General features: G+C 41.2%; 1 protein-coding gene across 1 annotated transcript; it reads right to left on the bottom strand.

The window, feature by feature from the left end:
* Positions 1-980: 980 nt before the first annotated feature.
* On the bottom strand, positions 981-15801 carry EXD1 (exonuclease 3'-5' domain containing 1). The gene is made up of 11 exons (XM_088520419.1): positions 15660-15801; positions 15014-15082; positions 14463-14514; positions 12828-12961; positions 11522-11589; positions 10905-10991; positions 9801-9905; positions 9616-9696; positions 7765-7908; positions 5926-6117; positions 981-1292 (listed from the first exon to the last, which is right to left on the bottom strand). The coding sequence occupies exons 1-11, from the start codon at positions 15784-15786 to the stop codon at positions 981-983; spliced, it is 1371 nt and encodes a 456-aa protein (XP_088376545.1). The 5' UTR covers positions 15787-15801.
* Positions 15802-15959: the final 158 nt, after the last annotated feature.

Raw genomic sequence — 15959 nt, 5'->3', positions numbered from 1 at the left:
GCCTTATTTTGCTGTTGTAGTAATACAGTACTCTGAGTTGGAAAAGACAGCAGGCAAGCGTATGTCCATACCACATCAGTGTTACAGCTTTATCTACGTTAGGTTCATACAGCAGTCCTGGAAACAATCATGGAAGCAGCACTTTTGAGCAGAAAACTTTTTCACTATAGCCTAAGCTAACTCCAACATGGCAGAGTGGTTCTTAATTAGAATGACACTTCTTTTTGCAGGCATTGTTCTTCCCTACTGCACCATCTTTCTGGTCTCACATAGCAAGACCCTTGGAGAGCTATGCAAAGAGATGTATCTGTGTATGAACCAAGCCCCCAGGGGCTGACCAGATATTTTTATTTTTTCCAAGTAAATCCCCCAAATAAGTTTCATTTTTAATCTCAAGGAACAGGCCTCCTGTAAACTCTGCCAACATACTTGGATCAGGCAAGAGCTTTACATACCTGCAACAGGTGACAACAAAAGAACCAATACACTTCAGATGCTGGTCTGATAACAGTAGCAGAAAAAAATCAAGTCCTCATTTTAATACCAAAAAACCCTCTAATTTGCTTGGATGAACTGGTGCAGGCACCTGACAGCAGAAGACAGGAGAAACTGAGCTAAATGCTGAGGCATCTTCACTATTTTTTAGTGGAATTGGGAAGACGCCTTCAGTAATTGCTTCTGCTACGAGGCAGTGCTCTCCAAGCCTTGGCAACACAGCTAGACAGAAAGAAAGTGTAGACTCTAAACCTGAAACAAATCTTGAAAAGCCAGACACAGCAAGAATTGGTTTAGAATTACAGACACTAAAATTATTCCTCCTCAACAATAGGTTTATATGTCCTTGTATGAACAGGAGCTTTGGTCTGAGGCTTCTGCATGGGCTGTATAGACCTTTTCATTCACTTGGGTGCTGTAAGACACACAATCTGCACTCAGCATGTCACCTTCATCAGATTTTTTTTTTTTTTTTTTTTTTTTTTTTACAAATCTGATGTTGAGTCAAGGTTCTCAAATTTACCATTGTGATTTTCATTTTCATGTTTTCCTTGACAAAATCGATCCAGATCATAGAAGGATGTAGTTTGAGATGGCTCTCTCTCTGTGAGAAAGTAGTCCCTATCATCTTTGTGGCTTCCATCCTTCTGTGCATCTTTTTTCTCTTCTAATTTCATGGCTGGTCTGATCAAAAGACCATTCTTGTTTATCTTGTAGTCTTCCATTGCTTTCTTCCTCCGTAGCCTCTGTAAGTCTGTCAGCTGAAGCAGCTCCTCTGGCAGCTCCATGCAAGTGGGCTAATAAGGAGAAAGAAGAGAAATCAAAATAAGACTTACACATATTCTGCATTTATTGGTAGCAGATAAAAATTCCCTCTGCAATTAACATGTGGAACAAAATAAAGACCTGCCTGCAATTCTCCACTTGATCTGTGGAACGCTGCTTATTCATGCGCTCTCGAAGAGGAAAAGGTCCCCCCACAACACACACACGTCATCTTAAAGGCAACCCAAAGTGAAAGCTAACTTACATTTCTTGTTTGCCTCTTCATAATTAAGATCTTTAAGAGTTAAGTAATGCTTTGCATATACGGTTTAGGTTTCTCCCAAGAGACCTTTTGCACTATGAATTTGTTGCAGCATCACCCTACAAGAGGGATAAGCAGTTCATATTTCCTTGTAGGAGCAACTGCAAAGACAAAGCTCTTCTGATTTTTCTCTTAAGCCACATTACTTCTATGCCATGGCTAAAAAATCCCTTATGTGGGAAAAGTCAGTTATCTAGCTAAATCCATGGCACAGCTGCTCCATGAAAGGTGAAATGCACCTGAGCAGCGTGGGGGACTGTTCAAAATATTATATTCAAGAATTTGCTTTGTAGAAAGGACCACATTGCTCACTGCCTTTCTAGGAACTGTAGGAACAGTTGCATTCAGCTATAGTAAGGGGAATAGCTTATAAATAATAATAAAAAAATAGCAAAACAGCCAGGCAAATGTTAATTAAACCCTGAACAGGTAGAATGGATACAAGTTCTAGGCAATATCTTCACAACAGAGTAAGCATTGCTTACCAGCAAAGAATACCAGAAAGGGCAAAAGGAGATTTGCAGGAGTGCAAATATGGGAAGAGTGTATTAAGTATCATTAAAACAAAACAAACAAACAAACAAAAAACCCTCACGTTTTTTCAAACAATAGAAATAGAAAATGTCAGCCAACCTGAAGGGCCAGCTGATGGCTGGAATATAAAGTGGGCACAGGAAAATAGTACAAAACTCTCATATTTTTTTCTTATGTTCACCATGAATAAACTTTATGAAAGCCATGATAACTTCCTCAGGACATCATGTCTGTATTTTTCACTAATTCTGTTTTTAGTGTTTCTACCACTATACCCATTCACACATCTGACTTACCAGCTTATAGCTTCCTATATCTTACCCTGAAGCTTCTTTAAGTGCTTATCAGAGGATTACCGGAGCAGGAAGGGGGAAAACTACACACAAGGAAGAACTTACTTGAAAATATCTTGCTTTCAGTCCTGTTTAACCAGGAGAATTTACATTTAGCTTCCTAATTGCCATAGTATATCCTATAGTGAGAGGTAAGCAGTGTCCTAAACCACCTAAAGTTTAGTTGCATTTATGTTCCTTCATATCGATCAATAGGCATTATGCGCTGCACCAAATCACTTGCCAATTTGAATAATCGGTCTCAGGCATGCAATCATTTAGCCATAAAAAAGAATGTATGCCATCGCACGCTATGAGCATGAAGCTGGTACCCCAGACTGCAGTGCAGCTTGTCTGCTGCAGCCAGGTAGGTCACTCTGCTGCACAGGGTGCTGCTGATGAGAAGCTCCCCTATGGTACCACAGATCTGCTTGTCATCACTTTAACCAGAAAATACTGCATTTCTAAGAGAAGATTTGCTCCTTTACACTGAAAAGTTCCCAAGCCACTTTCACTTTGAATCCAAGTTGTACACATTCAAATGCAGCTGCATTTTCAAGGAGCTGGTTAGGTAACTTGCAGGTATTACCACCAGGTGCTACACTTGCAAAGGAAGGTGTCATACATAATTTACAAAAATCGGAAGTTTAGTATATGCAGTTCAAATATGCTCTAACATACCATTTGCACAAAACACTGGATTGCTGCCCCGAGTTTATTGCTGTGAAAACTGTTAATCCATCTTCATTTCTACCATCTTACTACAGCCTCTGATAGCTCAGGATTTTACATCCCTCAAATTATTTATAAAAGCTTGCCTTAAAGGGAAAGAAAAGTGCAAGCTTTGTTGAAATAAGAAAAAAAAAATCCCTTGCCCCATCAATACTCACGCTTTTTTTCCTTCCCCAGGGGAAAAAAGACAAAAATATAGGTACATAAAACTAGGTAGAAGTCTGAAACCGGGGCTCCAGAGTACGACCCAAGGCCACTGCAATACTTTGAACCCCAGCAGGGGCTCTGCATTGAGCCAAAAGTGCTATTTGCATTGGAAGACAAACTGCCGAGCCTGGGCAGACAGAACCCGAGGGAGGCTGGTGACAGTTACATTCGTCATCCTTCTTCACACCTGTCTTTCTGCAGCTCTTATTGGATGCTGGTGCCTATGAAGTCCATAAGGGCAACTGAGCACACTTGGCTCTTCTTCCACAACTGTGCACATTCACTTTTCCTTGCTCCTATTTCTGAAAATATGAGTAGCATTAGGACTGGGCAGATCTGCTCCTGGAGGCAGAAACCCACAATTAGACAGAAGGAAGCAGGCAACTCCAAAGGAGTAGGTAAGTCGTTCCACATTATTGGTCATTAACAGTCATTGCTCAGCACTGTGCAATGAAAGATGACACTGTTTCCACCATAGCAGGCCAGCCAAAGCATCATTTTCACCAAGTATATCTTGATGCGATCGCTGCATACAATAGCCGTTCACATGATGAACTTTGGATAGGGCAGCGACCCAACAAAGAAGAGGAGGATGGTCCTGTGCTAGTCTAAGTTGAAGATCAATGTTGTAGCCCCTGGCCCAGCAGCTGAGGTTCAACATGTGATACTCGAAGGTGAGAAGGAGTACGCATGTGTATTTCACCTAGCTTCTGCACTTCATTTTCATGGAATCACATGAGAGAAACTATCTGTGTACTTGTCTTACAAGAATGGTTTACACAGGAGTGCCATAAGCTTCCATAATTTCCTCCAAAGTTGGAAGAAAGGGAAAAGGAAGAGCGCGCATCGCTGTGCAACACGATGTCACTCAGTAACATCAGCAAGGGCCACAGGAGGCAGCGCCAGGGCAGGCCTGGGAAGCCTCATGCTGCTTATTGTTCGAATGGGGTATCAAGAGCTCAGGCAGCTCTGCAAGCCAGCAGCAGAGCCCACAACACCTCCACAGAACTGAGCTTCCCCTTGATGAAGGGCTGAAACCTGCTGTTCTGAGCAGAGAATACAATCCAAAAACAAAGTGGAAGCCCCGAAGAGGCTTCTCCTTACCTGGAGTGGCAGAGGTCAGTCACTTTGGAAACATTCAGGGTCAGATTAATTCCCTGGCTAATCTTACAGAGTAAGTAGATTTGCACAAGGATTGGCTTCAGCAACTATTAACCTCAGATCACTTTAAAAAAGTCTTTTACAAACAAATGGTTTACTGCAAGGCAGAATTACTTGTATTCTACTTTAACACTGCCCTCTTCCTTTGTGTCCTCTACTTTTGCATACATTTTACATTGTTATTCATAGTCTGTGGGGGGAAAATGAGCCTGACATCTGAATTGCCAATCTTCTTTCTTGGCAGCTCTCCTTTTAACTGAAAAGGTTTTCCCTTCCATCTGTGAAGCAGCAATGACCTCTTGTGGTTATCTAAATTAATCTCCTCTTAAATCCTCAATGCTGTGATTTACTGCCAGTGAGCAATTCCCACAGGTTTCACTCTGTGCTTTAATACTTGGTCAAACTGAGGCAGAGAAATAGCTTTTCTTTAAAACAGAAGTGAACAAGTCTAAAACATTTCAGTATATTTGCAATTGCATAAACATGAAGCAGTGACATAATCCAAGCAAAATTTCTTCATTCTCATCATAGTGAATGAACATGTCTGATCATCCACCTTCCATGCGATTTTAATGCTAGCGACACTTAAGTTATTACAACACCCTGCTAAATTTCTTCACTGAACAGGAGACAGAAAAAGACCAACCACTGCCTGTCCTGGTTAGCATGAAACTGTTATTTCCCTCAGGGCAGGAAGTCAAGTTCCTTTACTAAAAATACCATCCCTCAAAAATGGACAACAGCATTTACCACACAACAGCTACTCCAAAACATCTGGATATGTATTTGTGAGATACGACTATTGGTTCTATGTAACCAAGAGTTTTTTGTTTGTTTTTTGAGGTAACTCATGAGAAAACAAATTAGGAAGATGTAATCACTCTAGAGGTGCTTTAGAGTGCTCTAGAGGTGCTCAGCAAAAGACAATGTATTTCTCAGAAACAGTTAACATACAACATCACTAAAAATCACAAGATTTAAAAAAGTATTTTGGGGCCTAGGAGCTCAAAAGCAAATTTCCATCAGCTTCAGATATTAACAATTTACAGTTGCCTGCCCCTCTCCATAGCCTCTCACACAGCCCCTGCTGTTCCCAGAGGTTCTCAAATCAGGGCCAACAGAAGGTACATGCCTCAAAAGCTGCCGCTTCACAACCACAGAATTAGCCTGGGGTAGGTTTGTGAGCACAAGAGCAAGCTGGACTGCAGTTATGCAGATATACACACTATGGCCTCTGCTGCTGCACACAGCCTCAGGAGTACGTGGCATGAAACGGGGACAGTTACAAAGGAGGAAGCTCCTATAGATGGGTTCTCCAGACTTCATCCAGAGTATGAGGTCATATCACTGCACCGAGAAACAAGCGAACATGCCTACCTTTGTGCTTCCAAGGCAATCTCCTGACTTGTCCCGAAAAGCATTAATGTAATCATCCACCACGGCTGTTAGGTCAGACATCAACTTATCCATCAGAGATGAGCGAAGTTGCAGAAGGTACATGGCCTTGAGAGCAAGTGTTTTAAGCAGAGAAGGTGGACAGGGCCTCAGGAACCATATATCAGGATTCTCCTGTGCATCCCAATACAAATTAAAACAATTAAGTAAGCATTCTGATTAAAAAACAACAAACTTTTCACCATACTTTTCCCCCTCAGAGTATTTACAGATGCTGGTCTTTATTTTCAGTGCTACTGAAGTTTGCAGCTTCTAAAGCCATGTATGTATAAGTCTGTGGTTGTTAGGAAAGGAAGGCTGGGAAGGTAGATTGCTTCTTTTTGTTGTTTATTATTCCAATATTTAATCGCAGATTCTCACGCATCTCATTTTGTCTGGATCTCTTAGTTGGATTCCTTAGAAATGCTGAACTGGAAGATGTAGGAAGACAAAATCCCCCACAGAAGCAGAGGAAGCAGCTGAGGACAGCAGTATGTTCAGCCCACACAACTGCAACCAGCAAAACATGCAAATAAGTCCCAGTTAAGGAGCATGACCATGATACTGTGGGCAAAACTATCAATAAGAAGTGGCTTATACTGGAATACTTACTACATACAGAACTAGCCATTTTCTGTTTTTAGCCTGCAAACCAGTAGAATAGTTTGAGAAAGTGAACTATGGAAGACAAATGTGCTATTTGTCTTGGATTTGTTATACAGGATTCTCTAAATTGAAAGCTTGGGACACTACTAGGATTCAGAAGCCTACATAAAGTGCAGCAGCACCTATTTTATAGATTTCGCTTGTGCAACTATCATTGTAAGAACAACTGCCCCGAAGACGCTGTACCACTATCAAATAACATTTAACATGGGCTATCAAGAAAGATTTTCAAGTCAGATAAAATACACCATAGACAGTGCAAAATACTCAAATTTATTTGGAAGTTACAGGAAAGACCAGTATGAAGGAAATAAAAACACCAATCAAAGGAAGGATTTTTTAACTAGGTAAAGAAGTCTTGCCTATATGGTGGGGTTTCATCATGTCTAGATCACATATTTGTCCCCACAGCTTCTTTGGAAATACTCTTCCCCATCAACAGAGAAAAGTGATTAAAATATCAGCAAAAGATGCCATGCTTAGCATATGTATATGCTGTTTACTTTATCATGTTTAATATAACATTGTTACATGCAAATTTACATTCCCCAGATCTTGGGAGCCTTTGGTCCTTCAAGTTTTCCCTTGCTTCTACCCATACGAAAGTGACAAAAACAAGGACAATAGAAAGCAGTGACATGCCAAATAAAAATAAAAATTAAAAAAAAAAAAAAAAACAGCCACACGCACGCCAAAACTACAACACACACACCACAAAACAAAAACAAAAAAACCCCACAGAATTCTCCCCTTTCCCTACTTGATTCAGGGTTGTTTTAGCCAACTTGTTTTGCTAGCACCAGGTTTCAGTATCACTCATATATACCGGAGATACCCAGAATGCTTTTTACCCTAGTTGGACATGTCCTCTGTTATAACAGCTTTGTGGCTCTTAACTCCATGTCCAGTGAACTATTAGGAAATACTAGCTTAAGAACTCATGCCAGCTAAAGCTTCTGTCTCCCTGTTTGTGTAACAAAACATCCTCAACTACAACAATTTGACCACCGAGTAGCACCAAATTCTTACATACCTGCATGTCTGTAAAAACATATCTGAAGGGGGCAAAGCACAAATCAGTTGAATCTTCAGAAAGGGCCTCACTGAATGACTCACCCAAGCCATCTGCTCCCTGCCCTTCATGAGGGCAGCTGATCTGGAAGATATGGCTAAGTGCTGCATCAAACACTCCTGTAAGGTGCAGATGCAGTGTGGAAGAAAGCCACCCGTTGCCATTGAAAACTGCAGGACGTCAGCAACCTGCGAGCACATCCGTTAAGCCACAAGAGAGAATGTGGAGATTTGATAGTGGGGAAAAGAAGTAAAAAGTAAAATATACTGTTAATACACACAGAAGAGTAAATTAGGCATTTGCTTGTTCATTTTGTGATAAACCTTGCATTAATCTGTCTTATGGACAGCCTCAAGCTAAGTTTTGGGCAAGTTTCCTTTTATGCTTTCAGCATATATCTCTAGAAAAATACCTATCATTTTGTGTGGTAGTAAACAAATCACTCTTTTTAAACTCACCAAGTCTCACTTGTGCAGATGCTTGTGTAAGTGCACACGGCCTGCTCCAATTTTAACAAGCCTGAAAAGCTGTCTCCAAGAAGTTCTAGCAAATTGCAACAGAAGTACTTTCACAAAAAGGAGCTATGAGTTTGCTCACTGGTGTTCCCCAGTTATTGACCCTAGCTGTACAGAGCAGATGAGACAGGTTGATTCCTCAATATCAGATATACTGTAGTGCACTCAACCCAATTGTTCCAGCAGTTAAGGTATATTAGCAGTAGGATTACTGCTGATCCAGGCCAATTATTCAGGAATATTCAGGTTAATCAGGAATCAGAGCAATTGCATCTAACTCGAGAATTAATCAGTGAAAGCAAAGGGTGCATGCCAGTTCATACTAAAAGAGAGCAACTACTGCAGCTGTGTGCAGCTCAGGCCATAGTATAGATAGTTTTCACTGTTATTTCTGCTGCATCAGTTACACATCCTGGTGCTCTTCCCTCTAACTAGTCAATACAGTTGGCAGAACTGGTAGGAACTTTCAAATTTCCTGCAAACACTAGAGACTTAACAGTGATAACCACCTGTTATGGAATAACAGTATAGTAATTTTTATGGGCAGAAGGCCAGTCTAGGATAGGGGAAGGACAAAGAAACCCTTGCTGCAAAAAGCTGATGCCAGACTAAACTCTGAAGAGTCTTTCATGCTATGACTACAGTCGTGTCTATAGTATTAAAAGTCAGAGTACTGACAAGAACAAGTCACATGTGACTAAGCATAATACACCCACGCCTACTCTGAAAGGTCATAGCCATCAGGTTATTTTTCTCTCCCTGGCAAGCCTCTAAGCTCCTACTAATCATGCATCTTCTTGAGTAAGACAGCTACCAGGGCCAGCACCAGCAGAAGCAAAAATTTTCATGGTTACCTGTCATTTTTCACTTCCACCACTGCATGAATGAACAGATACTCACCAGTGCTGAAAACCCTGTTTCTACACTTGCGAAAGTGACAGAAAGGGTTACAAGGGACAGAAAGCACACGTCTACTTGGCTCATGTGCAAGTCACAATAGCCTCAGGTTGTACCAAGTCTGACCAAGACTTATTATCATATTTTTAAAAATACTAAGCTTCTTGATAATATTAGGTAATAATAAACTTCTAACATGAGGACTTGAAAACATCCAGTTATTTTCCACTTCGACTAAGATGAAACACCTCCTTCTATGAATAACTACATTTAATGTTCTCTAGTCTACAAAGGACAATTTCTAATTAACACTGTGAGCCTTGCCTAACAATTATTTTTTAGTTAGAATACAAATGCTACATATACAGTGTTCGATAACGGTCACATTCTAGCACTGGTAAATCTTTTTTGAGATGATGTCCTGTACAAGGCTGCAGATTCCTGCTGAAACTTGTGTTCCTAATCACAATACCTGGAGAGTACCTGTGTATCAAAGACATTGGAGAGAAGGACTCCATACTGGTGAGAGAGGCAGTCTGAGATCCAGCGACAGTCGTGTATGACCTGAAGCAAAAAAGCTGTCAGACTGGGTCCAAATGCAACTTTCTTGGTGCAGCCGGATCGTAACACACATAGGCAACCTCCGCCCACGCACTCTCTACCTTTACCTTCAAAATGTTTCTATCTTCTAGCACCATTTGTAATCCGTTTTTGAAAGCCTGAGGTCCCAGAAGGAAAATATCAAACAGGAAAATCTGGCTCTTTGTTGCTATCTAAAATAAATTCAGTTGCAGAAAACATGAGGGAGGGAGGGAAAAATAAGGATTTGAAAGTAAGAGTGCTAGCATAATCACACATGTATACACTTATATTGAGGAGTGCACTTCAGTTTCCTTAGTAACCCATTAAAAAATCTCGCTTTTCAAAATTATTATTAATAATAATAAAGAAAAATCACATCTGGCTTCTAAAGTATGAACAGGACATTGAGATATCAATCTTATCCACAATACTTTAATCAAATGTCCCTATGATAGATGTAAGAATTTATTTTAAAAAAACCCGTTCAAGAAAATTGATAGGAATGGCCCTGACATTCCTATCATTATCAAAAACTACTACAGAAGAATTATAGAACATTTTCTATCCTAGCATGTGGGACAGGATATAAAATTCTAATTTGTAATAGAGTAACTAAAGTTGTTTTATTAATAAAGAATTTAGGCATAACAAGAATTTAACAGACAATTATTTATGTATAGAGTTTCAAATTTGAATTAGTGTTTGCTCAATATTAAACACGCTTGCTTTTTGATCTATTTAAAAATAGATCATTTCTAACCAATAATTTACACTGTCCTTCATTCTCTCTATCATTTTCAGATAGTGGTAATTCACTGTCAAGATATTGCATCTTAAAATGATTTTTACTCCTTTAGTTATACTAATACCATGACAGTTTTGCAGTTTTAAAATCACCTATACTAACAAAGCACCTAACTGTGTACATACAGAAGGCAAAGTTGTATTTCTTTATGCATATGTTAAATGAACTAAAAATGTATGAATGAGTTGAATTGGATGCCCTAAACTAGTATCATTCTTTCTATAATATGCCATTTATGAAATACCCTATTTGTCATGAAGAAAAATCACATCTCTCATCAAAATAGTTTTGCCAGTAAATCTTAAATGCAAGCTACACCCCAAATATTTTCCAATTACACCTCTTTAGCGCTACATCTTGGAAAAAGGGCCACGTGGCCCCTTACCTGAAGCCACGCAAGTCTTCCATGACGGCACAGATGAACACCTTCTGCTACTACACTGACAACGGACTGCTGTTTTAGATGCAGCACCTAAATAGAGACAAAAACAATGCTAGAGACTTATAGGTGTTACTGCAAAACCAAGTGGCACAGAGGGCACAAAGGATCAATGGTTTAATTCACAACCAAATAATACTATTAGGTCTAATAATAAATCTACCATCAGTTCTGAGTTCCAAAACAGTCTTCCCCATGTTCGCTGATACTACTATCATGATTTAAGAGCAAAGCTAACCTACATGCATTTCTGGAGTTGAAAACACCTGCAAAAACAGTGCAGTTGGCTCCCTCTCTAAACATTGAACTCTGATGTTTTCTTCAGTAAATAAATAATTCACTAACCAGTAATACAAACCGTTCCTCCCAGTTCAGAGTTGATACTGATTTCCAAAAGAGCCACCATCACAAACTGATGCAAGTTTCACTGCACTCTGCAAAAGTGTTTTCATTTTTCCAAGACAAGACAAGCAGCTCTCACAATCTTGAACCTTCTAACAAATCTTCTGACAAACGGAAGAGGGTTAGAAGTCAACATGCTTCACAGAACATTTTATACTTACTGCTGAGCCAAACTTCTGCTGAAAGCAATCAACAACTGTGTAGTCCACATGCTCTTCCCCTTCCCTCCCTACAAGGAAGAAAAAATCCCACACCTTTAGGAACTTCCCCTACATGGATAAACTCTGCACAAGGTACATATTTTACAGTTCATCACTATTTTTCTGCTGTAGCTATTCAGTTATTCCCTCTCTACTTCCTGAACACACTGATTACTGAACTGCCTGCTTTATGTGTGTCAGCGAGCACTGAGAATGAGCCCAAATTCTGATTTTTTCAGAGAAACAGACTGCTTAAGAATTACAATACCTTTTTTTCCAGTCTTAAAGAAAACCATAAGGTAATGACAAAAATAAATCTGAATAAGTCACAATTCCCACACATGTCCAAGATAGCAAAGGCAGAAATAAAAGACAAGGACACTGCAAAACACTGGCAGCTAAGTGATCAAAACGGGAACAGAATTTAAGGCAGGCTATTTTAATATTTTTGAACACCTGCTTAACAACGTCTAGTTAACAGCTAGAGAAGGAATCTCTATTAGGAGATCTCTAAAGGAGAATTAGGAATTCTCCTTTTCTTTCAGGAGAGATGCCATTGTTAATCATATACTCCATAAAAACAAAAGAAGCAACAACCTTTTAATTTTACACTGTTTTAGAATTTAAAAGAGAACAATTGAGAACAATTATATATGTCTTTTCCAAATCACATCAATTCTTGCCCATTTTCTCCCCTACTTCCTACATAAGGGCTGCTGACCTTCCCTTTAGCCTACATATGCCTTGCATTCTTGTCACAGCTCCATGTAAACACCAAGGGATCCAACCAGACTTTGGATCTGAAGCTATTTAAGTACATAGAGCAGGAACCAGACAACCAAATCAGTGCAAGCACCTTCATAGCACAGGAAGCAAAGAGCAATAGTCTAACCAAGCTTTGGATTATCTCACACACTGCCTAGCAGGCAAACAACAAACACAAGACTAAATCACCCCAGAACACCACCGACTGAAGTACTTTGACTTCTTCAATAGATAAGTTCCACTGCTCAGCTGGTCATATAGTTGATGAGAGCTACAGGATAAACATTCTGGGGAGCAGACAGGTTTCCTTCTAACATTGTGGACATATCTGCAGAGGACAGGCAGCTGGTGAGCAGCTCCGTGAGCTCTGGAGCAGCCTGTGACTGTTGTGCTCTGAGAACACAGCGTGCCGGGCACGGGCAGGCCCTGGGAGGGCACAGGGACAGCTGCCTCTGGGAAAGCTGCCTGACAAACCACATTGTGTGACGAGTAACTGCATTACCTGAAAGACAGTTTTTTAAACTATTCCAGGCTCTCAGCTGGCTCTCTAGGGAAATGCATGGAGAACTCCATGGGTCACAACATGCCCATCTGCTCATGTCTTCTTCTGTGTTCCCTTCAAGGGCTGATGCACACCTGCAGAAGGAAGGAGACTATACACAGCATGGAAAGCCACACATTACACATCATTTTGCCAGCAGGAATATTCCAATAAAGATACCTGTTTCATCCAGCACCATCTACCTGCTGCTAGACAATGAACTGCCCCATGTGAATGAACTTCCCAGTCCAATGTACATGTCTCTTAAGGGGGAATCTTTGAAGCTATCCAACAATAAGAGTTTGTTTTGCCAACTGAATATTTCAGATAAAAAAAGCAGAATGTAAGAGTAGAACTTGAAGAGATGTATGCTGCAATTATCAGCAATAAAGTTTGCAAGAGAAGAAAGGGCCAAAGTACAAACAACATAAAGAACGGAATATATGGCTTGAGTCCAGACATCACATACTTATTTTTAAATCTTCACACTGAATCAAAAAATATTAAGTCTATTTAAATATTATGATTAGACAGGTTAATTTAAAACATGTTCATAAATACATTAAACAGTTACATCATTTTTTTATGGAAGATATTTAATAAGTACAGAAACAGTAGCATATGACAACGAAGAAAAGCTTAAACAGAGCTAGTAACAAACACTACCTCAGGGAGACATGCCACATAAGATGCTTCATTCTTACAACAGAACATTGACTCATGCATACTTCACAGGAAAGGAAGCCCTATTAATATAAATTCCTTTATGCTGATTTAAAAACACATACTATTATTATGCTAATCCAGTTATGTCTGTCCTGTGTCAATAGGGTAAAACAAAGAACTTTCCAGCCCTTAGATAAAGTTGAAGAATGTTATATCTGAAGACTTCTGTTTAATAAATTATACAGAAATAAATCTGCTACTACAGTAAGCGTACTGAATTACACATACTTATGGAGTAAGGAGACAAGACAGCAGCCAGGAAGAAGGTTGCTGTTTTTAACAATGACATGTGCCATCTAACTGTATTTTAAAGAATCTTCAGCAGACGCTGCTTCATTCCTGCTTAACTATTGAAATAGGGTCTTATGAAAAGACTCAAAGCAAAGCCATCCAACAGCAGGGGTTTGCAGGAGTTCAAAGTAGAGTACTTTTACCAGCTTCCCAAAGCCATTTATGTACATTTGGAAGCTTCTGCATAAACCTAACTGCTTTGTGCATTTGTCCATTAACTGTTCAGCCACAAAGAAACAAAAAAAAAAATGCTCGTGGGAAACCCCTCCTTGAAACCACAAGCTGACAAAAAAAAAACAAAGGCAACAACACAAAAACAAAGCAAATTATTCTACCTAGGAAATTAATGGGGCAGGGAAGGAGAGATAAGGAATAATAAGCAATAGCTTGAGAGAAGCTTTTGAAGAGTGGAGGCCTTCCACTCATCACATTCTTGCTACTTCTGCGCACAGAAACACAATCTTGGCATAGCTAAGTCAGAACACTGATAAGAGATGAAGCACAGGTGCTGGCTGGTAGAGCAAGTACATTCCCACCCTTTCTTCTATCATGAAGGAAATAAGTAAAATTTCAACATACTTTGAGAGTGTTGCAGTTCCCTTCCCTGAACCTGGTTCATCCAGCAATTCCACTGTAATTTAAACACATAATTTATATTCTAGCACCAACAAGCAACTTCTTGACAGTTAACCCAGATGCTTATCTCTGCAACTGAATGAAAAAAAAAAAGTAATTGTTTTCAGGGATTTAACTTCCTAGCAGTCCTTTACTGAGAGTTTTCCACAAATAAAAATATATACATTAAACATAACCTGCCTTTAAGTCCTTCACAGGATCCGTGCTTACTCCAACTAGTCTTACAGGATTTCATTCATTATTTAACTACCAAGTTTTAACACAGTACAGTCATAGGACCTTCACGCAAGCACGGAATTAGTTATTTTTTAGAAGACATTTGGGGTTCAGAGCAGTTCTATAATACATAAAATGTTCTGATTCCTAGAGATTTGGGGGGGGGCAGTTGTGCATCTGAAGAATTCATCGGCATCCACAACTAGTTTGAAAAGTGCTGCTAAGAGTGTCTATTCCCACCCCCCCGCCCCCTTAATATGCAGTAAGAAATGCTTCACCATTGACTATTTCATGTCCAAAAAACATCTTTGCTCCAGGGGTACTTCTGCCAGTTTCCAAGTTTTTCACTGAAACGAAAAAAGATAATCCATCTTGGACAGTGGACCAACAGTGGACCAAGCTCAGAATGGTAGAGCCTACCATTCGCAAAGCAGAACAAGATTTTAACACTGATTAGCTCGAAGGGGCGGGGGGGCGCACAGAGTACATTATTTCAACAGCGACCGTTCTTGTGCTCCGCGGATGTCCTGAGCAGAGCGCGCGCGCACGGTGCTCCCCCCCAGGGCAGGGCGCAGGCGGCCGCGCGCACCGCGCTCGCCGCGGCGGGAGCAGCGCGGGAGGCCGCGCGTGCCGGCTCCAGAGGGTTTCAAGGTGGCTCTAGCGCCGTTATTTGTAGACTGGGAAAGTTCGGCCACTTTGGAACCGGACTGGCACGTTGTTTTCTTTGCAGCCAAATAAGATGCCAGTACGCTCTTGTCTTCCCCCATAAAGCCACCTCACAAGAGGGGTGTGCGCGTTGGGGTGAGTGCGGGTCGGCTCTGCCCCAAACCCCACCGTTCTGGGTCAGCGCGGGGTGGCCCCAACGTCTGCAGACTTCCCCGCCACCCGCTCGGGGCTGCGTGCGGGCGCGAGCCCGGCCCCGACCTGTGCACAGCAGGAGGCTCCGATCGGGGTTGACGCGCTGCAGCACCCCCTGGAAGGCGCCGCACGTCAGCGTGATTTTAACGGTCCTCCCGAGGAGGGCACCGAAGCACTCGCTGCTGAGGGCCATGGCGAGGCCCGGCGCGGAGGCAGCCGGCGCGGACAGGCCGGGCTCCCCCGGAGCCGGGCCGGGGCTGCAGCGCGGGAAGGCCGCGAGGCTCCGCCCCGGGGCGGGGAGCGCGCGCGCAACCTACCGCGGTGACGTCATGGGAAGGGGGGGAGGTGTTCGGCCCCTCGCTTTTG

This window comes from Tinamus guttatus, unplaced genomic scaffold (genome assembly GCF_059628265.1).
Source record: "Tinamus guttatus ecotype Peru unplaced genomic scaffold, ASM5962826v1 Tinamus_guttatus_pri_ptg000089l, whole genome shotgun sequence".
NCBI lineage: Eukaryota > Metazoa > Chordata > Aves > Tinamiformes > Tinamidae > Tinamus > Tinamus guttatus.
Note: the sequence above shows the minus strand (reverse complement) of the source record. Positions and strands in the feature narration are given on the sequence as shown.

What these genes read in the sequence shown, in the direction of transcription:
- EXD1 (XM_088520419.1), bottom strand. Translation starts at nt 15,786, where the DNA reads ATGGCCCTCAGCAGCGAGTGCTTCGGTGCCCTCCTCGGGAGGACCGTT. An exon ending in GAGCCTCCTGCTGTGCACAG is followed by an intron (nt 15,083 to 15,659) that starts GTCGGGGCCGGG and finishes TTTTCGTTTCAG; the next exon opens with TGAAAAACTTGGAAACTGGC. An exon ending in ATTGCCTTGGAAGCACAAAG is followed by an intron (nt 1,293 to 5,925) that starts GTAGGCATGTTC and finishes TCTCCTTATTAG; the next exon opens with CCCACTTGCATGGAGCTGCC.